The following is a 27,889-nucleotide window of genomic DNA, read 5'->3' on the forward strand; positions in this document are numbered from 1 at the left end:
AGTTTTCTGTCATTCTCAGATCATGGTCTTACTGTGCCTGCAGGAAACCTATTTGCCTCTGTTTTTGCTTATAACCCTGCAAACAGCCCCAAATGGAATTGATACGCATTGGCTATTTTTAATGAAGATTTCCAGAACGGTTCACTCTGCAACAGTTTGACCAAGCTTTCAAACAATTCATAGGATAGAACCAGTAAGGAAAAAACACCTCCCCATCCTCTACCAAGACATGAAGAAGCATAAAGGCAGGCTCTGTCCCCATTTAATTTTTTCTTCCGACTGCCATCTTCCAATTTAAATTCCTCTGTGAAAGCCTGACATTACTCTGGCAGCGTTCATTACTCTGGTGGTTTATGTGGAAGTTGCAAGCAAATACATGATGTAACATAATTAATGAAAACCGGTAACCACAAGGAAAGAGACATGAAGTTTCCACAGGTTCAACGCTATAGCTATGGTTCAGCATCCGAAATAGCACTTCAACAGTGTATACCTAAAGTGTATACCACACTACTTCACTCCCTGTCTTCCACCTCCTTCCACAAATCATTTACCAGCCAATTATTGAGCGAGGAGAGCGTGCAAGGAGGAGATACAAATAAAACCACCACCAAAAAAAAAAGAGGTAGTTTCCCAAGCACCACAACAGTTGATACTAAAAGCAGGTACACACCAACAGCAAGGCAGTTTTAGTCTTAGTATGACTCCTGACCACATAATACTCTTAGGAGCAGCCTCCAGACTCTTCCAGCACTGGAAGCAAGAAGCTGTTCTCAAAGTGGTCCTTCAAAGCACTGGTGGCCCTTGCCTCCAACCTACGTCAGCATTAACCGCTTGGCTGTTCTTCCTCTTCATGTCTCCTCACTGGTATGAGCCATTTCAGTCCCCAGCCCTCTTTAATACACCAGATCTTTTACTCCTTCCCTCTTTAAACACCAGTTGTCTGGTGTAGGAGCTCTGCTAACACAAATACATCTACACAGAGCCTTCCCACAGGAGACTTCTCCTCCTCTGGAATGAGGGTGCTCCTCTGGGTGGAGATGCAGAGGCCAGACACAGATAAAAACAGCACTCTATACTTACTTTACTCCTAAGCCAGAAGGTAAAATGGCACATCCATCCCATGATCAGGTTGCAGAGGTAAGTAAAGAAAGTGAAACACCTTGTGTACCACAAACGAACAGTATGGTGACCACAAAGAGCACAGCATCCTGCGACTCTGAATCTGACCTCAGGCTCCCCCCACCTGTAACGTCAGGGAGGCTCTTACCTTTCTTCATCCTTGAAAATAAACTTTCGCAGCTTGAGATCTCGCAGTACCAGTCCACCATCATGGCAGTGTGCAACAGCGGAAGCTATTTGATAGAAGAGTTTGGCTGCCTCTTCTTCTTTAAGCTTCTTGCAGGTACGAACAAACGAATGCATGTCCCCATAGCTCCTTTCAAAGAACACATACGCTTTTGTCTCCCCAAGAATTATTTCAGTAATTTGGTTGATATTTTTATGCGCAGGCAGACAAAAACATGGTGCTAATAACTCCTGGTAGCAGCCAATATCAAACACCTGCAGGAACAAGGACAGTAAAGCCAGGGTTAGCACTATGAAGGACAGTGAAGTTAGGACATATCTAATTCTGTTAACAGCACCACCTCTGAGTACAGTTTATGCTGCTGCTGAAGCTGTACCGATGTAAACAGGATGTCAGAGGCTCACGGCACAGAGGACGAGACAAAACAGACTGTACAACCCTACACAACAGATACACGTAGCCTTGATGGAAAAGGCTAGTCTTCAGAACTTGTAGCAAGAACAGTTTCATTAGCAAACAGCTGATCAAATTTAGAATGTAATCTGAATTAAGCTGTAAAGACCAATGACATGCAGAGGCGGTTCTTGGAAGGAAGCTTGTTTATCTTCTATTTTGCATCCAAATAAACTCATAGAGAACACGACCAGTAGCTTTGTGTTGAGAGAAGCTGTCAAATTAAATCCACCCTGATCCACATGCCTCTCTCTTGATTTTTATTAACCCATTAAAGCTTTCAGGATTTTCTGGTTTAAAATACCATCCGTCACCACTCACATTTACTTCCTGCATTGCTTTCATCTCCCACGAACAGCAAAGTCACTTTCACTTTCAAAGTCTCAGTTTTACAATGGCTGTTTATAAGATCAGAAGGACAACGGGGGAAATAGCCCTGCCTGTTGGAGCGCAGACAAACACCCTTCAAAAGGCAAAGACAAAACCACCCCAAAGTCTCTGCCTTTCAGTCAAGTGCTCCATTAAAAGCGAAGTGTCCCTTTAATAGTATGTTATCACTGATCTTATGAATGAGCTGTAGGAATTAAAAAGGCTGCTGGGAAACCCAAATATAAAAAGTTACTATAATCTAGTGATGACGAATGAATCAGTATTTGAGTCAATTGAGAAATGCCCATACTACACAAAGAAGAAAGACTTCATTAACAAGAACAGAAGTCAGTGTGCTGAAGGAGAATATAAGCCAAGTATTGATGGGAGTGATGGTTATTTTCAGTTATACCTGCTCCAGATGTAACACAAAGCAATTAGCATTTCCACCAGCATAAAAATTCTATCAATATATAACTCACTCTCTGGTGTTTTGTTACTTTGGTAAAAAGAATTTAAGGTGGTCACGTCTCGTTCTAATTGAACAAAAAAAAAAAAAAAGAACTGGTAAAGGTATCAAACCTACTGGTTTAAAGTGCAATTGTTTTTCTTTTTTATATTCCAGTAGTGGGTATTTGTGTCCTCTCCAAGAAGCAAACCTCCTTGCTTTCTTTGAAACTTTATAAAGCATTGAAAGCTGAGCATCAGAGATGCAGTTCAATTCAAATTTACCTGAGGCTTCAAAACCTAAGCCTTTTAACACTTCAGAGCGCAATCATTAACTCCTTCCCCTGAAAAGGACCCCAAACCCACAAAACTGGGACACCCCCTCCTCACACAGCTCCTTCCCCCCACCCCATACCTGTGCTGCTGTACTCCAGCACAGGCAAAAACAACCTTAAAGGCAGGCTGCCAAACAGATCCAACGCATTTTACAGGACGGTAGATTAACACTGAGCCATTCTGGTGACATGGTGAGCCAGGGAAGCAGAACTGGGGTGGGGAGGGGGTGTTGCTAAAATCCGTGGTGTGTAATTCAGTCCAGAGGAGAATTCATTGACATTTGGATCTCAAAACTACTACATTGCAAGTGAATGGCTCTACTACAAAGCGGCTGCTGTAAAATAAAATTTAAGCAGGAACATTCATGTAGCTCAAACCCTCACGTGAAAAAAAAAAAAAAGCCTTTCCAGAATTCTCTTCTAACCAGATTATCCTGACATAAATTAGTTATATTTTGTGGTTCTGGGGCTGTTAGGTAAGTAGGTCTGGATATATATCAGCACTATGCTTGCAAGTGGGGAGAGAGGAAGTACTATCACACTGCTACAGCCTAGAATACCTTTTATAAAGAGCTTCTTTGTATCCCAGCATGTAAGATCCCTGGCCTCAATTCAGCAAATGTCCAATAAGCTGCAGTTTGATTTAGTTCTTGCTGGAAATTGGAAGTGAGAAGTTACCATTGTTTGGATGCCACAGAGCCTCGAAGCAAATAACGGCATCTGTACAGTCAGTGGGCGCAGCCAAATGAATCTTGAGAATCATCAGTATGTGTCTGCTATCCAAACCAATGTTTGTGCAAGCAATCTCTAAGAGCATCTTCAATAAGATACCAGATAGCAGGTCTCTTAGCCGGAAGGCTACTTGACAAATACTAGTCATGATACTGCAGGCATTTTAAAGAATGCATTAAATTGAGTTCAGGGCTGACAAATGCGTATTCACGAGCTGGCAATTCAAGCTAAGATCATATTTTGGAGCCCAGCTAGAGGTAGTGCCTTGCACATATGGAAAAACTGACACTATTCAAATGTCAGGATCGGCTTAAAAACATACGGCTTAAAGGGAGGAGAAAAAAAAAAAAAAAATCAAGTCCACCCTTTGTGAGCTGCAGTCATGCTGCTCATACTGTTATCAAAACACTACCTTAATCCTGCAAAGCAAACAGGAAACAAAGACGAGCAGAGCCTCCACTTTACTACTTGTTATGCAAGTTCACCTATAATTTCACACAGAGCAGCAGCTTTGTGGGATCTGTTTATTTCATGAAAAGATGCCAATGTCCTAGAGTGCAGTACTGTACTGCTGCACCGAGCAGGGCTTTCATTCTAGAAATTCTCATGTTCTGTTTCAGTTTAGTAACAAAGCATTCACTTCAGCATGCAATATTAGTCCTTTGCAAAGTCACGGGCCCTTTTTTTCCCCTGAATAATCACACGAAGTCCTAGGTTGCCTTAACATCAGGTTTTATAACTCAATCAATGAGCACATTTAAATTGCCCTCTGAACTCCAGCCTTCACAAATAGCAAACAGGAGCAATTATTTTCACTTCCCTGCTACAAGCTAGTCCATAACTTCTTATGAATCAAGTACAGAAGTATGAAACCGTCAGCAATACTACCATTAATCCCTGGAATGTGAAAAAGCTACAACACATCTACTTTTCAGTTTTGCAGTTAGTTCGACACGAGACGCTTGCTCAAGATAGCTACATGGCACAATTCCATATTTCAGGAACAATGCAAACACTGCAGCGGGTGTTGCAAGGTTGCAATGTGCTACGTAGTTATAAAAACTACTACTGGGTACTGCCTCGGTTTGCCTGGCATAAGTCTGACTCGCTACAGACAATGAGAATCGCAATTTAGGAACAAAGGAAAATATTCCCTCAGCCCGAAAGGAGAACATCCCTCGACAGGCGTGCACGCATGGGGGTTTCTTTCTCCCACTGCTCACCTTTGAATAGTAGGAGCAAACTGGGAGGAGGCTCAGCAAAGCAGACAGGCTACAAAGAGTGGGATAGCTATTTTGTCTGCTCTTCTGAAAACCGTAGGTGTGCAGGTTTTGTTCTTGCTGAGTTGTGCAATGGGGGAGGATGCTGTTTGCAAACAACCTCCACGGTGAGGGAGCTCAGGCTGCTTAATTCGATGTGGATTTTTTAAATCACTTTTAAGACAAAGCTGATTGCAACCTCCCCCCCCTTCCGCATCCTCCCCCATACCCCAACTCGCAGAACAAGGGAGAGGGGCAAAAAAATCGAGGAAGCCGGCAGGTCCCAACACCTTAAAATTAGCTGGGGATTCCCTACTCCATTTTGAAAAGTGAGAGTGGGGAAGACGAGGTTTTCTCCTGCCCTGAAACTCCCTTTTAGACCTACTTAAAGGACGGCTCTTTCCAGAACAATATCCCCGGGGTAAGAGGCAGAACTGGCTCCCGGCCACCGCTATAACGTGGCCATTGTCTGGAGAGAGGGAAAAGTTACAGGATGCGCCTTTAATCCTGCCTCCCCTCCGTCTGTTCTTTTTTAAAGCTGGTCAATAACCGAACCCCCCGACCTCCTTTAAAGCCCCAGGAAACGAACCCGCGGCAGCAGGCTAAGCCCGGCAGAGGAGGAGGAGGAGAGGGATTACCTTGCAAACCAGCTCCTCGCCGCTGTGCAGATGGACGGCTCGGAAAACGTGGTCTCCCTCGAGAGGCTCCAACAATAAGTATTTCCCGATGCAAGAAACGCAATGCGACAAGTTCGGGGTCTCCGGCGGGCTCGGCGAGCCTAGATTCGGGCTAAAACTCTGGCTTGGCTCGATGGACCGTATGGACGAGAGCTCCTCAAAATCCTGGGTTTTATTCCGCGGTCTCCCATATCGTGCTATCGTGATAGGGGTTGACCTTTGTATGTTCATGAGTATGGAGAAAACCAGCCGAGACGCTGCACCGGAGCCCTGGCGTGGAGCGCGGTCCCTCGCCCGTCCAGCTGCGGCTGCCTTTGTGTGCCGGCGAGGGGGGCGGGAGCGGCGGCGGGCGCCCAGCCTCAGCGCCGCGTCCTGGGCACAGGGAGAGAGCGCTCAGCCCGCGGCCCTTTGTTCCCCGCCGGCGGCCGGGCGCGGAGCGGTGCGGGGCCGGGCTCGGGGCTGGGGGGCGGCCGCCTTTCGGCCGCCTCTCCCGCTTAGCAGGGGGGATAAAGGGTTAGGTAAAAGCGCTGCGCGCAAGTAAGGGGGGGGGGGGGGGGGGGGGGGGGGGGGTTTTTTTTTATTTTTTCCTCCTTTTCTCCTACTGCGAGGCTGAGCAGCGCTGCTGCCGCCGCCGGGCTGTAGATGGCGTGGGAACGCCGCCGCTGGGAAAATGCCCCGCGAAAATAGCGAGGGAGCGAGCGCTGAACTTGGAGCGGGCCGGCCGACAAAAGAGCGCACGGAGCGGCGGGAGGCTCCGCGGGGCCGCCCCCCCCTGCGGGCCCAGCCGCGCAAGATGCGCGGGTGCTGCGCGCCCGGCGGCGAAAGGGATCCGGCTGCCGGCGGCGCGGCTGCTGCGGGAGAGGGGGGGAAAAAGTGCGACCCCCGGAGAGGGGAGGCGAATCCCAAGCGCACGGAGGGATTTGGGGCTGGGGGCTGAATGGAGAAAAGAAACACAAAGAAAAGGAAAAAAAATAAATAAATAAAGCAGCGCTGCGAGAAGGGGGCCGGCTTCTCACTGCGGGGGACAAAGGTGCACAGAAAGACGCTTAAAAAAATTAAATCAAAAAAAAAAATCAGATTGTATTTATTTTTTTTTTTTTCTCTCAAGGGGGAGAGGCGAAGGGATGGCCGCGTCGCTCCCCTTTCAGCAGGGCATCGTCGCCCCCCCGGCTTCCATCTCCCGGCGTATTAATAGCTACTTACGTGGCGGGGACGCTGGCTGCCTCCGTGCCTCGCTGCCGGCCGCCGCCGCACGCCCGCACGGTGCCCAGCGCGCAGGCTGACTGTACTGCCCCGGCACCGCCGCCCGCCCCGGCCCGGCACGGCCCGGCCCGGCACCGCCGCCCACCGCGCTCCGCTCCGCCCCGGCCCGCCCCGGCCCGCCCCGGCCGCCCGCCGCTCTCAGGGTAAACAAGGTGAGGCGTCCTTCCGCGGCACGGCTGTGCCGGGCTGAGCCGTGCCGAGCCGGGGGGGGGCTGCTCGCACCAGTATGCACCAGTAAGGCACCAGCGCGGAGCTGGGAGCCGCTCCCCGCTTTTGCCAGGGATGCGGCGGGTCCTGCCTCTCCCGGGGTTGCCCTTGCGGTTGGAGGGGGAGATATTAGCTAATTAATTTTAATTAATAATAATTTCCCCCGAATAATTAAATACACCTAAAGGAGGAGTCCGGCCCCGCCGCCCGGCCATTGCATGTGCCGGCGCCGGAGCCCCAGGCGGCCGTGGGTTTTGTTTCCCTTTCTTTTTTCTCTCTCTTTTTTTTTTTTCTTTCTTTCTGTCAATGAAGAAATAGCTTTTTTTTTTTTTTTTCCGGGCAACGTGGGTCTCCGCGTACTTACGGGAGCCGCAGCAGCCGCTTCCCGGTGCAGTCTGCTGGGAGGAGCTCTCCCGACTCCGGGTTTGCCTAAATCCATCCCAAAATTAAAGCGGTACCGGGAGGGGGGCAGAGGGAAAAGGTAAACCCTTTCACCCTGCCATGAAAGCCATGAATGAGAACTCTCTGTCCCCGCCCAGCACCACTGCGGTCTGCTTTTTTTTTTTTTTAAACAAACATCCCTCCCTCCCCCATTTTATTGTTTCAGCTATGGGAGTTTGGATATACATGAAAATTTGATAAGCAGCTCCCTGAACTCCCAACGAGCCTGGCACTCACTCCCTTGAGTTTGGCCCCTCTTGTCCCCCATCATCACACGGAAGAGCCAGAAATGGGAGAAGAGTTATTTTGGTGTGAGGACCTGTGGATTTGGAGGATGCCTTGTGAATCAAAGGAGCCTGCTAATAATGAAAGGACCTTAAAGAGAAGGCTGTCCCAGAGATAAGTGCTTTGGGGCAGAGAGAAAATGCCTCTGAACAGGGCTCCAGAGAGGCTGTAGGGATTCCTCCACAGGGGGCTCGTCTTGGCAGGGGAGGTGTCAGAAATGGCAGTGGTGAGGAGTAGTTCTTCCCAAAGAGCATTGTGCCCTCTTCATCACTCCTTCTCCATGTGAGGGGCTTTACATGGCCTGATACACAGTTATAAGAAAAATACCACTAGAAAGGATTGTCATGATGTTAAGCTTGGCACAGGACAAGTGAGCCTCTGGCAACATGCCGGGATTTGGTCCTGGTGAACGTCCCTTAAGCAGTAGAGAAGGACATGGAACCAGTGATCTGCAACAACCTCTAGGATGACCTGCAAACCCAGTCTTTGCTGTCTGCCTTAAAATGCAAAGGTGTTTCCCCCCATTCCTCAGTCATTCCCATCACCTCTGAATACCCTGTAACTCTTAATACCATTTTTAGAAATGGGATGAGCAGTGCCGGATACTGAATCACTGCGAATAAGGACAAGCCATAAAGTTATGCAATACATTCTCCAGTCTCACATCCTGTGATCCAAATCAAACATTCTTTTCTTAGTAGATGGCTTTTTACACAATTTCTCCCTTCCTCTCCCCCCTCATACTCCTCCTGACGATGACAAAACACGAGAGAACTAGGCTCTTGCACCAACCTCTGTTCTCCCGACCAGAGTTTTCTGTTTAACTTGCTCGGTTACCCAGCATCAGCTGGAGCCGCAGTCCCTGGCAACTCTGGAGAGGCTCCCCAGAGCCTCCAAGCCCAGCAGGAGAAAGGAATGAAAGGAGGCAGGGGTGAAAAAAACTAATTCACTCTAAGCCTCCAGTTGGAAACTCCCGATTTTTAATGGGATCTGAAATGATTCATGATAGAATGGGATAAGCATTGCCATAAATATAATCATTCAGTTTGGGAAGGGAGAAGATATAAATTTCAGTTTCTGGATTTAATTCTATCCTAAGAGACATGGAGGGTACATATGGCGTGACTGGGAGTGACACGTGTCTATCCAGGGGGGGAATTTGGCTCTTCCATTATAATTTAATAATTGTACCTTTGTTTCTACAGCATCTTTCCCCAAAACTAGCACTTCATAAACATTGCTTCTACTCTCAGATATGTCGATGAAAACATTACCATTTCAGTCTGATGTTAAAGAGGCAAGCTCTGAATGAACAAATCTTCACATGCCTCATTGAGAATTAGGTGTACATAGTCCTGTGTCTGTTTTTTGTTGATGTAAGTCTACATCAGCTAAAATTTTAGAGCAAGGTCAGGATATAACACAGAAGATGTGAAAAGGAATCAAGTCCTAAAAGTCAGATCAAAGTCTGCAGACCAACTCAGCAGTAAAGTTTTGTCTGCTTGCCTTGCATAGCTGTAGTGCTTATGTAGTAGACATTAACCAAATGAGAGGAAATGTTTGACTTGAAAACACATTGGCCAGAATGCCGAAGGGGTGCCATGGGCTGATCCATACCTAAATGTCATATTCCCAATTCTGGGAGACTCTTCTTTGGAATAAACTTTGATGCTAGTGACAAGTATTGTTTCATTATATTTTCTCATTCAATTAAAAGAGAGATTTTTAGGGGTGCAAAGCCTTATTTTATCCTCCTGTTCTTTGGACTCCCAGGGGTGTGTATGAAGGAGGCCTTCCATTTTTAAGTTATAGAAAATATTCACCAAGGTCTCCTCTTCTCTGTATCCGAGGCTTATCTTTATCTAAACAGCAACAGAAGATGTAGAAATTCAGTTTACTCTGTCAGGGACTAAGAAAAAATACTAAGTGAAAAGACAAAAAGACATCTGATTGTGTTATAAACCTAACCTTGTGGAAGCAAAAGAGAAGTATCTTTTCTGTAACTCTATCTTTCAATATGTTTTCTCTTTTAGCATCTGCTTTTGTGTATACGGACTCTGTGTGGACAGGAGCCAGCCCCCCCCAAAGCTGATAGCAGTCTTTCTTCCATTGATGTCAATGAGCTTAGATCAGAGCACAAGTCCTGTGAGTGATCAAAGACAGTTCTACATAAAAAAGACTTCCTTTTCCAGGTCAGTCTGCTCCTTGTCCCTTTACAGAAAATATATTATCAGCATACAAACACAAGCCAGAACAAAAAGGATAATAATTTTTGAAGTGGTAGAATAAAGACCTTCATTTTATTTTTTGCTGATTTACAAAGTGCAGGGCTGAGCCTACTGGGAACATTAAACAACTATTAAGTGTTGAGAACTGTCATATTGAGAAGACAGTCTCATTCCAGCAAAATTAATCAAAATAGCTAGCTCAAACTATGCTTGCAAGTACCTCCCCACCAGTTGTCACGGCTGGATCTCCTTGCCAACTTGGATATGCTTTTCTATTTTTCTGTTTTATTTTTTTTAATCATTTACACTGGAACTCTAGTGTGCTAGGAAGGAAGGTTAAGCAAAATGATAAATAGTGGGACAGTAAAGGAACAAGGCTTTCCTCCATACATCAAAAAGGATAATTCAAAGACATAGAGACAAGCATCTGTTCTTTAAAAAGAGGTGTGAATTTTACTTGTGGTATGCACGTCCATTTTTAACTAAATGAGCTACTGTCAAGAGGTAACTTGACAAGAAATGTACCCATTTGCATGAACTGCACATGTGAGGATTACATGCATGTTCAATAAGGATACAACAAAGTATGTAGGGATAAATACCTGTGTGCATTATCTGTAGTCAGAATCAAGCCTTAGGCTCCATTCTTCACTCAAACAATAAAAAAAGAAGGTGTTATTGAATAACTCAGTGCAAGATTTACAACTGACTACAGTGCAATAAAAAAAAAAAAAAAAAACTCTCCACAAAGTAATTTATGTACTGAAGCCTGTTAAATGAGGTAAAGAGAAGCAGGTCCAACATTTCTGCAAGCTGCCTCCTTGTTATGTTGTACAGAAATTGTAAAGAAAAAAAGCTGTTAGCTGAAGTGTGAAGTTTATCTTCATGTGCTTATTCATCTGGGATCTAAGAAGTGTCTTACTTGTTTGCAGGACAAATCTCTGCGTATAGGAGAGTGTTCTGCCTAAAAGGCAAACCCATCTTTGGCTCAAGAATCAGCAGTCTTTGTCTCTGGTTCTGGATCCAGTAACATAATAGATTTTTCATAGTGATACTATCACATAACCAGGTTTTAGCTGTGGCTATGACCACAGTACGTTCCCAGCCTAGCCAATCCTGGTGGTTTGGAAAGCTCCATCTGCATGTTGGATGCATTTCTGATGGGTCTCAGATAGAATGAGGAAAAGCAAGTCAACCTTAGAAATCACAGCACTGCCCTCCAAATCAGACTGTCAAGTCTGTGGGCTATTAGCTACCCCAGTCAGACCTTACACCTCTGTGTTACCAGTAGATCTGATTATTCGCAGATGGCGCCATTCCCAGAAGCTAAAAAGTGTTTGTGTTATGCATATCCATATTAATGTTATTCCTCACTAATTGAAATCAATCTCTTGTGGTGGAATTCTCTTCTGAACAGCTTCTGCTTTTCACAGGTCTTCCAACCCCCTTTTTTTAGTTGTGTGAAAGCACCTGTATTAAAAGCACGGCTTCGCTGGTCACATGTGAGAGAAATAAAAGGATGGGTTTATTTCTTTTGTAATGGGCCAAGTGAGCAAAGCACACATGAGGGTTTAAGATCAGTAAGAGAAATGCTATGTTTGCACCTTCTGGGGAAACCCTTATATACAAGAGAAGCTATGAAATATTAGGACTAGTTGTTCCTGACCTTTTGGGATTGAACTGACTCAGGAGGACTGCCAGTTGCCCTTAAGGTCTGTCTTTATTTAGGGAGGTCCATATGTCACAACTTATTCCTAAAGTTGCCTTGAGAAGTTGTTTTCCAGATGAGTATGCAGCCTGAACCAGGTTTCTTTTAGGCCGGGTTTTGCTACCTCAGTTGCACTCATCAGCATGAAGCTGGTGGAGGCGAATGTGAGAAGGAAACCTGACAACTGGATGTGCTTCTAGGAGATGTTCTCCAAAACCTCACTGCAATTTTGCATTGCCAGCTTTTGGGGCAGCACTGAAAAATGAGCAGATTCACAAAACAAAGCTAGAATAAAACACTGCTCCCGTCATTCACAAAGAACCATTATGCACACAAGAAATTCCCATTAGCTAAATTTGGATAACATTCTTCACTCAGAAACATCTTTATTATTATTATTATTTTAAAATGTATGGTGATATATTTCACAGTTGTATTGACAGATGTTAAGGCTGTAAGCTATCTTGTGATCATTTCTGACTCTTCAACATGGGTCATGAGCTTACCTGGAAAAAGAGCAGGATTTGAGAAAGACATTCAATTCTATCTATCTGTTCCACACAAATGCACTTACAAACCATAATCAAGTTATTCCTTAGCTTTTGCTGGGATACACAATCTAAATAGACTTACTCTGTGGAGTTGCTCCATTTTATAGCCTTATGTTTTTTTCATTCATATCCTTGTGGTTCTTCTCCAAACTACCTCCAGTTTGACATCTTCCCTGAGCTGCTGACATCAGCAACTGATGGTATTCCAATAGCTTTTACCAATGCCAAACGCCAAAGTAATACAACCTCTTGATCTCCACTTTGATACTATCCTCTGCACACTGAAAAAGATTGCATTGGCCCTTTTTGGCAGCATGGTTTCAGAGGGTGCTCAGGCCCAGCTGGCTGTCTGCCAGGACCCCCAGTCCATTTTTCAGTCTCAGCATCCCAAAGGAGAGCCCATCCTGTGTGGGTAGGGCCTGAGATTTTTGTTCCCAAGTGGATACTTTATGCTGGGTTACATGTGAGATGCCTGCTACTTCTTTTGCATCTGCTCTTCAAGCAATGCCTAAAAGGCCTTCATCAAGAAATGCCCACTTCCAGATTTTGGTTCATTGAAAAACGCTATTTGCAGTGTCATTGCTTTCACCTGCATTGCCAATAACATTATTAATTAGCACAACACTGATAAGTAGTCCCTGCAGAACCCAATCTGAATGAGAGAATCAAAACAATTTGGTTTGCTGTGTGTGTTTATCATATTAGTTCTGATTTCTGCCAGTCTCTTGTGATACTGTATGGCAAATGCACCCAAAGTCAAAGTATACAATATTACCACAACTGTTTTTATCCACCAAATTTGTAGTCTCATAAAAATAGCACATTAATTTGATAAGATCTTTCTTCCATTAATCTGCGTTGATTGCCATTAATTAAATTGCACTGTTTTAATACTTTATTAATTGACTTTCCTATCAGCAACTCCATCACTCTGCCTGGAATAGACGTCAAACTGACAGGCCTATAATTACCTGGTTGTCCTATTTTGTCTGTAGAAATATTGGCAAAATATTAACTTTCTTCCCATCCTCCCTCAGAAAGATGTTTTTAGCCAGTGTGGGCTTCTTTCTTAATTGTGGATTTTTGGAAATCTAGTGAAATTTTTCCGAGTAGCTTTAAAATATTATTCACATTTTTGTTGGTTTAAATTCTCTTCTCCAGACTGGCTGATACATCCATCCCTTAATTGTTTTCAGCCTTGTGGAAATGGTTCTTTTAAGGCAAAAGTATAAATTTTGCTGGTTAGGACTTTATCCTGCTTATGCGTAAAACATGTAAAATGCATTTAAAAAGCACATAAAACTAAGTCATTACCACTTCCACCTAAGCAAACTTTAAATTCTGTGATTAATATTTCCCTGTCAGGATGAGGTCTAATGTAGAAGTTTCCCATGCCAGATACAGCTCTTTTTGAGTCAGGAAGTTGTTTTGTGTATTTTTTCTTGAAAATCCAAGAATGTTTTAGTACTTGCATCATGAGACATCCCTTTGCTCTCCCTTCAGATTTATCTTGCCAAGACTGAAAGTGCCATATATAGTGAAAGGCTTTTAAAAGGTTAATCTGGAAGGTCACCCTACACCCAGAGGTAGAGCTGGTTAGATGAACCAGTTCTGGGTCATTTGGAGCAAAACCTTTCTCCATGCTATGTGATCAGTGTGGCACTGAAGACTGAAGTCTATGAGAGCACTAAAACCAGAGTTTTCCTTGAGTGCTGGCCTGAGTTTCGTCAGAACATATGAGCAAGGGAGAGTTACTGTCCGTCATGCTTTTGGCTCAATACTATGCTGCTACTGCCCAGGTGTGCCCTAGCTTTCAAAAGATAAGCATCAGATCTGCCATAATCTGGGGGAAAAAAAAGGAATGAGATCATTTCATTGTCCGTCTGCATCTGTGCTCTGGCTGCAGGTAGCAGAGGTCTCTTTCAGGTTCTGTGGAGCATGAAGAGTAGTAGCTCTGCAGGCACCAGCCTGTGCCTCTTTGTTTGCAAACTGCTTCCTGTTTGGATTTCCATGAGCATTTTTTTCCCCTCCACTTGCTTAAATGATGATTCAACCGAACAAAAAGGTATAGGATCTTACTCAGAATGGTCTTTTGTCATCTTCACGCGGCGGAGATATGTAAGCATGGTACAAAGTCAGACCAATGTTCCATCTACACCAGTGTCTTCTCAGTGACACAGGGCAACAGCAAACGTCCATGGGGGAAGGTAAGAACAGTGGAAAAGTATAATGATACTCCCTCAAAGCAGTCTCTCAGGCCCCTCTCCCAGTGATTTGCAGCCCATTTGCTCACTGAATCAGCAGCAGTGCCCTTCTGTTTGATATCCATCAGCACGTTTTTCTCCAGCAGATTCTTCTGATTTGCTTCTGAGCCTTCATACACTCTTAGCAACCACAGCATCCTCTGGCCAGGCATTCCATAACTTAATTGTATATATGAAAAAGTAACTCTTTGTTTGAACTTCTGTCATTCAAGCCTCCTAATTTCATTTGATACCCCCTTGTTACTGCGTTAGAGGAGACAGCAAACAGTAATTCTGTACTTACTTTCTCCCTGCCGTTCATGATTTTATAGACCCTATATTATATCCCATCTCTGTTCTCAGCTGAAGAATCTCAGTCTTTTTAGTAATTCCTGTTATGAAAGATCTCATTTCACTGTTCCTTTTTTACTTCTGTTATACCCTTTGGGATGGGAAACCAGAATCCCACACAATATTCAGGATGCAACAGCAGCATGGATTTATAGTGACACTCTGCTGGCTTCTAGATTGTTCTGTATTTCTTTCTATTTCTAAGTTGATGTTGATTTGTTTTTTATGAGCAGTATTAATTGTTTTGCTGAATGTGACAGTCTGCGGCTATGGCTGTGTCATGACTCCAAGATCTCTGTGTCCCCTCTGTGATAAAGACCAGATCAAAGCCCGTTGCTGGGTCATGCATTTAGGGTTATTTTTTTCCCATATGTGAATTGCTTTGCATTTATCAACATCGGTTTGCCTCTGCCATTTTATTACTCAGTCCTTTGGTAGCATAAGGCCTTTCTGCAGCTCCTCAGCCAGTTTTCGTTTTTATTACCCCACATGAGCAAACATTGCAGGCACGTTATTTGCTCTCATTTCCTGATCGTTTTGGAAATAGCCTACAGGATGATGTTAGGTGTTGGGTACTGGGAGCAGCTGGCACCGCAGGGTAACACCAGAGCCAACCTCAAAGTCAAAGTCAACATATGGATGCAGTATCTCAAAAAGGGGAAAGGGGACAGGCTGTGAAGAGAGCTTGACTCCTTTTTTTTTTTTTTTTTTTTTTTTTCTCCTAAAGATGATTGAAGTATGTCACTGAGGCACCTAAGTTGAAATCAGAATCACTTTGGGCTCCATCAGTAGCCAACAATGGTCTTCCTTAAGGATAAGGCAAATCGTAGGTGATCTGAAATGAAGTTTTCTATCTCTTTTCATCATCTGTTGGAGAAAATTCTCCATTCTTAAGCATGCAGCTGGGCAATCTACAAGGTGGGATAAATCCAGACTTCAGTGTGTAGGCTTTTTTGGTGAATTGTAGACTGCAATTTTACAAGCACAGGGAAAGCAGAGTTATATGGTATCACCTAGGCTGGAACACTGACTATTTGAAGCATGTTATAGCTGATCTATAATTCACATGCTTATTTTGACAGGCTGGCTCTTGTTAGTTTTCAATGGGTGTGGGAGGAAATAGCAGTGCATAAAACTTGCACATTACTAATACCATTGCCATATAAAACAAATATTTGAATAGGAAGTTTCAGAAATGATTCAGTGCTCTAGCTGCAGAATATCCTACAGGAATTTTTTATAGTAACAGAATTAATGAAAAGCAAATCCTATTTCTCTAGCATGAGCATAGGGTGGTCCCAGTGCAGCAGAGCCAATGTGATACTGTGTCTCAGGGATAGAAAAAGCAGCCTCTACAGATTGCTGGTCCCCTGGGTGAGTGAAGCTTACTTTGAAAGGACTCCTTGAGCTGAGAGGTTGCTATATGCTTTTTAAGTGACTGTACCAGATCGTGTGTGGGTGCAGCAGACAGGGGCTAAAAGCCCTGAGCTGCAATACAGAAGCAATTGAAAAGCCTCTCTGTTGTTGCCACTCCACCGACTGCAAAGGAAAACTCTCTTACCACCCCTACAGACTATTCTAACCACATCCTTTGAAGGTACTGAAGTTATTTCACTCTCTTAGCCCACAGTTTTCTCAACATTAAGTCATAACTTGATAGCTATAGGGTGAGGAGATAATTGTTACGTCAGTAACAACATTTCATTCAGACGCTGTCATAAGCAGAGGATTTCTAGGTGCTGAAAATGTGATATGACCACCAAACAAAGAAGGCAAAATATCGCTTTAAAAATAACCGCCTTCACAAAATGGATTTTTAGTTCACTGGGAACAATTTGCAGGAACTTTGGTCTCAGATCTCCTTATCTGAAATATGGCTCTTTCACTGCACAACACTCTGGGGTTGCACTTAGGATCAGCCTGCAAACAGTTTGAGGCAGAAATTGTGTCTCCTTCTTATGCCTTGTGTATACTTTATCACAAAATCTCTTTGAAATTTCTCAGTTTGTTTGTCAGATCCCTACTGAAAAACAAGAGAAAAGCACTTCATTAACTCCTGGAGAACTGGGATTGTTTCTGATGCGGCAGTGAAAGGGGACATGCATCTGTGAGGCTGAGACACGTGTGACTCATCCCTAGCAGCACTTTGACAACCTCTGCTATGTGCAGTGACACAACGTTGTGATCTTCAACAATATGGCCAAGGAAAAAATCATTTTCTTTTCCTTTTCTTTTTTTTTTTTTAAATTTTCAGTAACTTTCATAATGTCGATGAATATATAACAGGTTTTTGACTCTGGAAAATCCACCTCAGACTGGAGAATCCCTTTTATCTTTCTGAAATATGGAAAACCCCGTGTCTCTTATCTGTGCTTTGTTCCTAGAATCATTTTTAGATTGAAACGTAGTATACTACTATTTTTTACTTGCATCTATTTTAATGATCACATATATATGATACTGCAACAGGTGGGGTTATTTATACACAGGGAAAAAGATGTTAGATCTGTAAGTTGTTCAAGATCTTAAAATAACTTGTGTACTGCAGGAATCCTTTCTGTTAACCTTAGAAAAGGGTGGAGGTGTGGGGAGGAAATGAACATAAAGTCGTTTTATTTCTGTCTCGCAAGACATGAATGAATCACCGTTGTCATCTAGTCTTTCGATGCTGATCCCCTGTCTGCAACTTTCGAGCATTTCACATTACTTGCTTCCCTAGCCTTCTCAGCTAAGATGGGTAAATGAATATTAAGCAGAGAAATTGTCATTTTATGCTTTCAAAATGCAATGAACTTGAAAAAAATATTTTTTTTTCTCAGTTCTTTGATATGTGGAAATTAAAGGAAATAATCCTAAAATGAAAGCAAAAAGCTGTCCCTTAAACTCAAGAGCTTGCAACATCCTGCAGTGGTGATGCAACAGCCAGTAAGACTGACTGAATAGCCAAGTGTAATTCTGATCCCTGCACTTTGCCAGGCTGTGACACTGGCAGGTTTCCAGAATAAGCCAATTTCAGAACTGTGGAGCCTCCAAATATGATCTTCTGTCAGTCACAGAGATTTCAGCTCCAGGAAAGGAAAGATTGATCTAGCAGATTATAATCACCACTGTACGAGACAGTGAAAGAAGTGATCTTCCCTGTAGCGGGATGCCAGCTATTCTGGGACTAGTCATCACCTTGAACTGTGCTGGGAAGCAGTGGTGACTTAGCTCAACTATCACTATGTTTCATCCTGCTCTTGTGATGCAAACCACTTTTTTTTTTTTTTTTTTTAATAGGTGCTACAGTGGCAACTCCCAACCTATGCTGAAACAACCAAATGCTTCAGAGTTTCCAGAGTCATTCCCATCCTGGCCTTTCAGTTCACTAAAAAAGAGAAATAAACAGTGAAACTGAGGCTCACACTTTCTCTCCAGGCACACCTGAGTTTTGGACTCTCGCTGCAGGACAGAGCAGCCATCCATGGACCAGCTCCTGGGGGATGCTCTGCTCTCCCCATGCCATCGGGGAGGTAACGGCTACGCACCTCCTGGCTCAGCCCGCACACGTGCTGCAGTAATTGTGGCTTCAGTTTGCAAAGCTGTGGTCAGGGGGAAAGCTTATAAGTGAGAGGTGCAGAGGTACCTCGCCGCTCCCTTGTGGTTTCCCTTTCGCGTAGGACACAGCACAGTGCCAGTGTGCAAAGAGAGGTGAGTTTGGGCAGAGGCTGGTTGTAGGTTACCAAGGCAAGTTCCTCAACACAAAGTATGGGTCAAACACCAGGATGGCTGCCAGAACTGAAATAACCCTGATAGACCAGCTGTAATGAACAAATTGGCATGAGTATATTTTCTCCAAAGCAACAAGAAGACTATTAGTTAGATAAGATGGTCTTCATAACCTTTTTCTAATCTGACTAATCAACACGCCAAATTCTCTTTCCTTGCTGATCCTAGAAACTCAGAGGAAGGAGAATATTGTATCTGTGACAGACCTGGATCTCTACAGTGGGGCTGATAACAGGATACCTGTTTTGGCACTAGCTTTGGTTTTGGTGACTTGTATGGCTCCCACCAACACCTCAGGAAGATTGCTACTTCTGGGAAGGGTGCAAAACATTAAGGGAAATCTAAAAAGGGACCAAGTTGTTTCAAGACAATAAAGCTGATTCTGTGGCCAGCTGGAATGAGCTCCATCAGCACTCAGATATTAAACTGGACAAACTGCAAAGGTCTAGTAGTCAAAACTCTGTGTCATTTGAACCCCCCCCCCCTTTTTTTTCCCCATTAAAATAAAATGAAAAGGATTTTAAAAAGTAAAACTCTATACATGTTTGCTTGTGAGTAGGAACAAACAACTATTCCTCCACCTACTGCTCAGCTGCTGCTTTATATAATGAATGACTACTCATTTTTAACATTTTTGGTGTTTTATCAAAATGAAAAAAAAATGAAGACAACATTAATTCAGAAAAACAGCTGCCAATCTTGATACCTGTAATTATGTATTATAACCTAATATTATGGGCAAGACTGCAATGCTCTGGCATTCAGTAGTTCCTTATTACAATTATGAGCAAAGCTAGTTCACTGTCTGTTGTTAAGGTTGACTAACTGGGTTAGTCAAGAGGAACATTGTTTTTAGTTGTTTATAACCTTATCAAACTCCAACCAACTGAATTGAAAATATCCCTGCCAGACATCTGTCTCAACCTCTTTTTATGCGTTTCCTTTTGGAAAAATTCAGCCAAAATGGTGTTTTAGAAAAACAAACAAACAAAACCAAAGGAGACTATGCTTGGCCTTGCCTGTCATTGATAAACTGTTACAGCCTTGTGCTTAAAAAGCAAAAGCTAGAGGAAAAGTCAGGTTTTTCTCTTTGTTTCTTTGTTTGTTTTGTCCTACCACCAGGGAAGTGGTCCATCAAATGGCCTTGGCCAAATTGTTAGCCTCTGTAGCATATGCTTATTAGAGGTGAGACCTAAGTTCAGTGAAGAGGCCTCTGCAATGATCGTGTTCTGCCAAGAGCTACCAAGGCTAAGCAGGATGGTCTGAGCATTACAGTGGATGCTTTGGTACTGCCAGACAGGAGCCAGCCCAGGTCATTCCCCCTTCTGGACTGTCCAGTCTACATCATGTGATGGATATGAAAACACAGAATAGGTACGTAATTTTCTTGTTTTAAAGAAGAGTTCCAGCTACAGAGCTGTAGGTCTTCCTCTGCATCTTTTTCATTGTCTTTTGCATTTGGGGTTTTCCAGTATCCTGGCTTCAAGATGAGCCTGTGCTGTGCATGGCCTAGGCAAGGCACTGTCCTCCTCTGTGGATCTTTTGGGTCTGCAGATTCCCCCCTTCCCAAGCACACATTCAGACCAGTAGATTGCTATAGAAATGACAAAACCCAGCTCCTTTTGTATTGCCATGTCCTTATCTGAAGTAACACCTGAAAGAAGACTTGGTGAGTTAGCAGATGTGCCTGAGGTACTCCAAGCTCCAGCACAAAGGTTGAGGTTGGGTGAGAAATCCAGTTGGCTCGCTCTGGGCAGCCTCCTTCCTCATGTGGAGATCTGTGGCTCAGCTTTAGGAAATGCAAAGCTCTTCCTATTGCCCCTGCTTACCCGAATCGCTTGGCTGGAGCCTTTAAAGGATTGCATTTAGGTGTCTCTGCATCAGTTTCCAGGTGATAGGAATAATTGTTTCACAGCAGACAAGTTCTGTAATGATTATCTGTGGAGAGAGAATCACAGAGAGGCCAAACTGAGATTAGTATGTATCTTATACAAAGTACTATCTTAGGGTGATTTGTTAATAAAACTGGAGTCTTTACTTTGAGTAAAAGGGCTAAATAATCTGTATAGCTAGCACTCAGCGTACAAAGTGGAACGGAGGAGGGAGAAAAAAGCTAAAAACTGTATTAGGATAAATATTAAGAATATATATATTTATGATAGAACCCATTATTCTTTAAAAATAGGTTTATCTTTTGTGAATGTTACTGAGTAGCACAGTTGCTACTTGGGGTGAGTAGTGTGTCTCACTGTGAGTAATGTTTGACTTCTTGCTCTTAAAGAAGAGGTCACTGTTTCAGTAACAGGAAAAAAGAAGCCATAGCATGTAATAAATGTTCAAAGTATCGATTGTATTTGCCAGCAGGTAGGAGGAAAATAGTACATGTAGCTGTTAGATCCAAAGCAGCCCCTTCAAATTATAATTACCTCTCTCTCTCAAATTAAAGGGTCAGACACCAGAATACACACTGGGAAAAGTTTGGGTAAAGGATCAAATCTAAGGCAGATTAATCAACAGTAGCAAAGAACTTGCAGTGAAAATTGCAGTGCTTTAGCAGCTCTGAGGGTACTTGGGGCAACAAGGTAAATATTCTGAGAGGGTATTTTTTTTAGAAGGGAATAGAAGAGATTTCGAAAGTTAAATCTCTCAGCTTTCTTATTACATTGTGTTTACATAATCATATCCAGATGCTTTAGGCAATAGTCGCTTCCTGTGCTTACGGTTTGCTGTTGTCTCATCATTCCTTTATTAATCTTTGTGAGGATTAGCAAAACAAACAAGATAACTGTGAAGCTGAAAATGATTTCATGCTACTTCCTATGAAAAATTGTTTTCCAAGGAGCAGCGTTATTATTATTATTATTTCTGCATATCCTGGATTTCCTTACAAAATGCATTGGGAATTTTGTTGCTATGTTTTCAATGTTAGAGACAACAAGGCGCTGCACTCCTCTCTCCTCAGTGTCATGTACAGGTAGGATTCTGTATGCCCACAATTCCAGTCAGGAGCAAGGCACTGGATTTGCAGGCTCTCGAGTCTGTCACCCAGCCTTTGTATATGAGACCGTGCACACCTAAAGTGGCCTGTAAACAACATCCCTTTCACCTTATTGCCCAGCTAAAAATACACTATGCACTTACTATAACATGGCATTTACTACACAGATATTTCCTCCACATATCAACGGAATAATATATATATAAATATGTCCTGTACACTGGAAATAGCATGCTATAATCATCACAGTACACAGTAAGGAGTTATTGTGCAATGACAGCACACCTTGTTGAGTGATAGTGTGGGGCTATTGCCCTTTGCTTAGCAACATACCAAAGCATGGGATCAGAGTCTACACCCTGTCTTATTGCTCAATTAGGATCTGGCAAACGTCCTTAGATGTTACCTTGGCCCACATCCACATATTTTACTTGCATATGTAACTTCACATTGACATTGTGAAGGGTAGTCCTGGTTAAGTATCTGCAGGATGTGGGGCCACATATATCTTGGTTCTCTTGCAGAAATCAGACCCATCAAAGGAAAGGAGCTTTCCTGGCTAATGTGGCATGGGTATTGTTTAATAGAATGTCATGGTCCTTTAATTCTTAATGGCTGGAGGAAACAAATGCATTGAGCTGAATATTGAGCGAAGAAGTTAAAATAACACCTGCAAACTCTTTGTCAAAATATTCCACATATTGTGTAAATAAAATTATACATAAAATGGAAAATATATATTCACAAGCATAATTATTAAATCTTTAGAAAATCATCTTTATTTTAGTATTTTAGGTGTTTTTTAGGTGTATGGAAATGAAAGGTAGTGGTTTTAAAGCACTGACATCCCAAGACTTATCATTCAGGACTTTATCCTTCATCTGAAAAGTCAAAAGTACTGTATAGCCACATGTTCAAGGTATTGAAGTGAATTGGATAAGATCTAGAAAACCATGACTATCATCTGTTCCCCACTTCCCTCCAAACTGAAACATTATTTTTCCTGATCACAACAGAAGCCCAACATCATGAAAATTTTTCCATAAATATTCTCTTGTATTTTAAAAGACTTATTTGGGAAGGACTGACATGTCTGTTTTAAGTTCCTTTTTTACAGTTTCCACAGAAGGGTTTTATAAGCCCCGGAAATCAAAGAAACGATAAACTGAGGTCTCAGGTCAGCCTTAATCATCACCTGGATGGAGCTCAAAGCTGGAGTGGTGCCTACCTGACTACTGATTTTATTTTTTTATTGTTAATACATGTAGTTGCAAGAGGGACCCAAATCCTTGGAGCAGTAATGTCCATCACGGTCACAGGAGAGAAATGCATAATAGACAAATTTGTAGACAATAAAATTGGACCTACAGTTAAAATTTTAGAAAGGTATGAAATAATTTATGACAATAAACAGTAAGCTGAAATAAGATTTTTGAGTTCAACTAAAATTACAGCACAAGTTCAGCCCTTACTACAACTCAGTGAAACCGAGAAGACAATATTGAAGACAATAACTGAGAAATAGATCGCCCAATATCAGCTAAGGCACAAGTGCACATTGAAATTTATTTAATGGTTGGCACACCTTGCTTTGTGGATGCTGTGATGTATAATCAGGAGTGGGCTCATGTTGCACTCTTACTTCCAGTGAGCACAGCTAATATATTTCTGACCAAGTCCATTCCATATTTTCAAAACACCTTTAGCAATGATAACTTTGAAATTTCTATTTCTCTGAAATTGTCCAAGAAGTTCCAAATTGTGAAGCCAGACAGATAGAACAGCAGCAAGATTGATGGACAGGTAAGTACATCATGGTCAAGTTTTTGTCATCTCTTCCTTAGAAAATTAGATTTAAAAATAGAAAAGTTATGAAATAAATAATAATAAATATTTTTCAGCAGTTTTATAGCTTTAATGAAGTACAGTATTATTCCAGTTTTTGAAAATGTTTTACATAGTGATACCTTATTTTTTTTTCTAAAAGAAACCTAAGGTTTTTAAAAAATGGATAAAGATGCTGTTTAAGAGCTTGTTGCTACAATCCTGTATAAACAGGCCATACTCACACCAGTACAGTCATTACCCCTTATATATTTGGATGAAGGTTTCCCTGGCAAACAAGCACCTGGTGTTTCCTTAACAAAAGTAAACATATTAAACACTGGCGGTTTTGAGTGTTTCTGCGGTTATAATCTACAAGCCCATCGCTCATGTAAGTATCTTTAGTTCAGAATGTGGAAGATGAAGCTTGTTTATCTTTGTGGATCTGGTCCTTTTTATCTCACAGTCTTATCAAAGGTTCTTCTGGGAGTTGGTGATGGACAGAGAAGGAAATTTTAACTAACTGTAATCCAAAAATCTGGGACTTTAAAAATTACTTTCCTCTGCTGGAATTTTATTAAATAATTAAAATGTTTGTCACTTGAAACCAGAAGAACATTTTTTCCGGCTTACACATTCCTTCATTGGGGCTGTACAGGAAAGTCAAAGAGCCTTTCATATTCTCATCTGAGTACAACAGTGAGTGATGAGGCCAAACTTTTCAAAGTAAGGTTTTCAAATACAGATTATCCCACTCATACACAACACATCCATGAAAACCATGATCCTCATTAGTTCTGAGCACCTCTGGCTCCCATCAAAACATTTTGCCTACTGGATATTAAGACTGTAGTGCTTTACATTATAGAATCTTCCAGCAAATCTATACAATGATTTCAGAGACAGTGCAGGTTACTGTCACTGCCATTACCAATACTGCCACCAATGCAGTGATACTCATATCTCTCACACAGGGAGACATAATATACATATTTGAAAAGAAGACAAAAAAGAAAACCTAACATCTTTTAAGAGAGAATGGGACTTTCAAATAGCAGTATTATTTTCGCTGTGTGCTGGGGAATGTATGGCTGGACATACCCAGCAAAACCCTAGCATCAAAAACCAAGCACATCCTAGAAACCAAATGCGTTTACAAGCTTGTGCTTGCTAGGTAGCAGGGTTGATCTGGCCTCATGTTGAGTGCATAATTCATTGCCAGTTCAGGATGCATAAATGTGTATTATCATAATCTTATATGAAAAAATTACGGTGTGATCTCTGGTTTTACAGATCTATATTTAATACCACAAAGGAATGTATTCACCATAGGTAAAATTGTCACCCTCACTGCATGCCTATGCAAGCCATACGGGGCCTGACATTTGTCCCTACATGACGTCTGCCCTGTGTGCTGGAGCAATGGCTGGAACCACCATTAATATTAATAATTGAAGGAATTTCACTCAAGCAAGTAATACTCCATTTTCATAAAATTTAAGATTATGATTGCTGCAATTTCAGTACCATCTATTAGACAGGCATGGATTTATCTGAAATATATCTATGTACAGTTAAGCCCTTCATTGGTACTATGTGTTTCTACATCGAGTGTTGTGGTGCTTTCACAGTCCCCATTTTCCCTCTTTAAGTCTACATCAGTGTCTTCTTAGAAATAATGAATATCTACAATACCAGTAATTTGTTAAGAAAATATTTGGTCACCTGTATGATTTATAAGGGCTGAAGCCAAATTTTTTAGCTATTTGAACATGCAGGTTCCTGCTACTGTAAGTCACCCCCACGAATTCAGTGCTACCATTCACTTTTGTGCAAATCCCCCATGTACATGCATTTGCAATATCATGTCTTTAAATAGCACTTTTGTCACATATTAAAGAGCGCAAACTCTTTCAATCTACATACTTACCTCAGTCTTAAAAGAATATAATACTGTAAAGGAAAAATATACTCAGCACCAGACATTCAAGACTTCCAGGATTTCTGCATGCTGCTAAATTGCAGAAATGGATAAAAGGGTAAGTGTTAGTGTTTTTCTGTTTCATTGTAAGCACAAACTCTTTCTGAAAGCATGTTGTAGCTGTTTGTGCTCTGAAGAGACCAATATTTTTAGCTTTACCACTTACAGTACTGGGATATATTGCAAACTTTTTGATTAAGCATCATAGGCTACAAGAAAAGCTCAGAGCTGTAATGCCTCTAGCACATTTTTAGGCAGTTACCATGCCAACCATAAAAATGATGAGCAGAATGAATACAAGAAGTTTTTTGGAAAATAAAATACTGCAAAGTTAATGCAGTTCCAAAGTTTTGGAACGTTTTATTCTGCTGTTGGAAGATTTAACATGATCCATATATAAACCTAACGGTTATATCAGGAGTTCATCAGCTGTCACTAGCTCAGTTTGCAGACCTGCAGAGGTTTCACTCAAAGACTAAAATGTCTGTCTTAGCATTCAAAGAGTCTGGAATTGCTATAGGACCATGAGCAGCCCTTCAAGCAACGAATTGCTCCAGACTGTGCTAGAAAACGATATGATAGGTGCATGCATAGTCATGAAAGAGGCTCATGAGAGTCTATAAAAATCCCTTGATAAGATGTCCATGAAACTACATGAATGTTCAGTATATACAGAGAAACACAGATGCAAACAAATAACAAGTATTTCAAAACCAAACCTTACAACATTTGAAAATCAGAAGTGAGGATAACATAAAAGACATCTAACCAAGTTAGGACTGGCAGCATGCCCAAATACCCTGGGCTTTGCATTGTGGTGATATAAGGAAATAGCAATGCATTTAGGGTGGGAATGTAGTAATGTCTGTAGCCTCAAAGTTAAAGTAACAAATTTTAAAAACACATTACATTTTTTTTTCTCATGTGGCAAAGTTCATGATATTATGATACCATTGCATATTTCTATATATTTACTTGTTTGGGCTTCCATATTTTCCAAAGGTGAGTTGTTTTCAGAAGCTGGAGGCAAGGAGAATCAACAAAAAAACCTTTTCAGCTCCGCAACCTCATTCCCCTGGAGAACAGTGAGAGAAAACAGTTAATTTGAAAGAAGGAAGTTATTTGTGGAATTCTCTGTGAAAGAAGAATCAACTTTGAGTCTGCAAAGAACAGTTATTTCGGAACACAAATATAAAAAACATAGCATCAGTAATAATTGTAATATTAGCAATAGTAATAAGTCATTTTCCTTCTCCCTCTTCCCACATTTGAAATGGAGCTGAGAGAGAAAATCTCAGTGAGTTTTGACTGTTTTGGTGGTTCAGAGCAATGGGTGTCCACCCTTCCGGCCAGTGCAAGCCACATGTCTTCCTCTGGAGACCAGAAATGCATGTCATGAAATCAAATTAAGATAATAAGAACAGCTGTAGTTGGTCACACCAGAGACTGATCTAGAATGGTGTTCTGTCTTAAGCAATGGCCAAGAGCAGAACAAGAAACAACAACAACAATAAAACCATATTGTGATATTTTGCCCAGTTTCTTGTATTTGCTTCTCAGGGACTTGAGCAGCTGGAGGTGACACCCTGGTGTTTATTAAGGACCTCTCTCTAAAGGATCCATAGGAAAGGGAGCATTAGAAAATGGAACATATGTGGTGAATGCTGTGGCAGACTAGACCTAATCTGCAGGCTCTGGTTTGATATCTGGTTTGACATGATCTGCATAAGCATTTAAAAAAGGTAAGACACAATGTTCTTTAGAAACTGTTTGAAAATTAACTTGAACTTACACATGTACTAATTCACCTATAGAGTCTTGGACATTTCAGTCTGAGTCAAAGACAAAAATGGAAATGTTCTATTTTTTATATATTTTTATGATATGTTGTTCAACAAATCTTTTATGTTCATGCTTGAAGACAAATCTTTATGAAACTCCAAAAGAAATTCCTATGCTAGCTCTAGTAATCTTTGAATATTAACAAAAAGTATTTTTATTGATTTTTTTCCTCAACATCTTATTCCAAGTATGTAATTTCCTATTAAATTTTCATGGTAACCCTCCCCCACAATGGCAGAAAATATAGGACCTTCAGGTATTCTGCTGTATTTACTGCAAAACAAGGACTTTAACTCCTATTCAACAAACCGGTTCATTTAATATTAGTTTATCTCTTCAATTTTGGTATAGGCTATTTGGTGTTGGATGGTGGTCAATGGGATTACTGAGGTTTCCTTCTATGGGAACAGGTCCAGGCCACTGTCGAGGTGTGGTCTCGGGTGGGTGGGTTTGGAGCAAATTTACACAGTTGCAAAAAATCCAGCTGCCTTTCTTTATTCATAGCTTGAGGTGGAGTAGGAAGGAGAGGAGGCAGTAGTGGTAAGTGGAGGACACCAAATTGTGCAATGAGTGTAGGAAGGAGCCAACATAAAAAGGAAAAAAATGTGAGCAGCAGCC

The 27,889-nt window shown here is 41.9% G+C and overlaps 1 protein-coding gene and 1 long non-coding RNA gene across 3 annotated transcripts in view; one reads left to right on the top strand and one right to left on the bottom strand.

Annotated features, from left to right (window-relative positions):
- The window catches only part of TRIB2 (tribbles pseudokinase 2), a 22,000-nt gene extending 14,446 nt beyond the window's left edge, over positions 1 to 7,554 (bottom strand). Inside the window, exons 1-3 of one of the 2 annotated variants that reach the window (XM_083829536.1) lie at positions 7,416 to 7,554; positions 5,543 to 5,953; positions 1,271 to 1,563 (exon numbers count right to left, since the gene is read on the bottom strand). In XM_083829536.1, coding sequence (XP_083685662.1) covers positions 1,271 to 1,563; positions 5,543 to 5,953; positions 7,416 to 7,490 — 779 coding nt within the window. In that variant the 5' untranslated portion in view covers positions 7,491 to 7,554. Of the gene's footprint in view, positions 1 to 1,270; positions 1,564 to 5,542; positions 5,954 to 6,784; positions 6,927 to 7,415 lie in introns of those variants that run through there. The other variant, XM_083829535.1, reaches the window with a different exon arrangement.
- On the top strand, positions 6,868 to 26,977 carry LOC310896778. The gene is made up of 3 exons (XR_014581834.1): positions 6,868 to 6,996; positions 9,811 to 9,969; positions 18,138 to 26,977. It is a non-coding gene; the product is annotated as an uncharacterized lncRNA (long non-coding RNA).
- Positions 26,978 to 27,889: the final 912 nt, after the last annotated feature.

This window comes from Anser anser (assembly GCF_964211835.1).
Source record: "Anser anser genome assembly, chromosome: 3".
Classification (NCBI taxonomy): Eukaryota; Metazoa; Chordata; class Aves; order Anseriformes; family Anatidae; genus Anser; species Anser anser.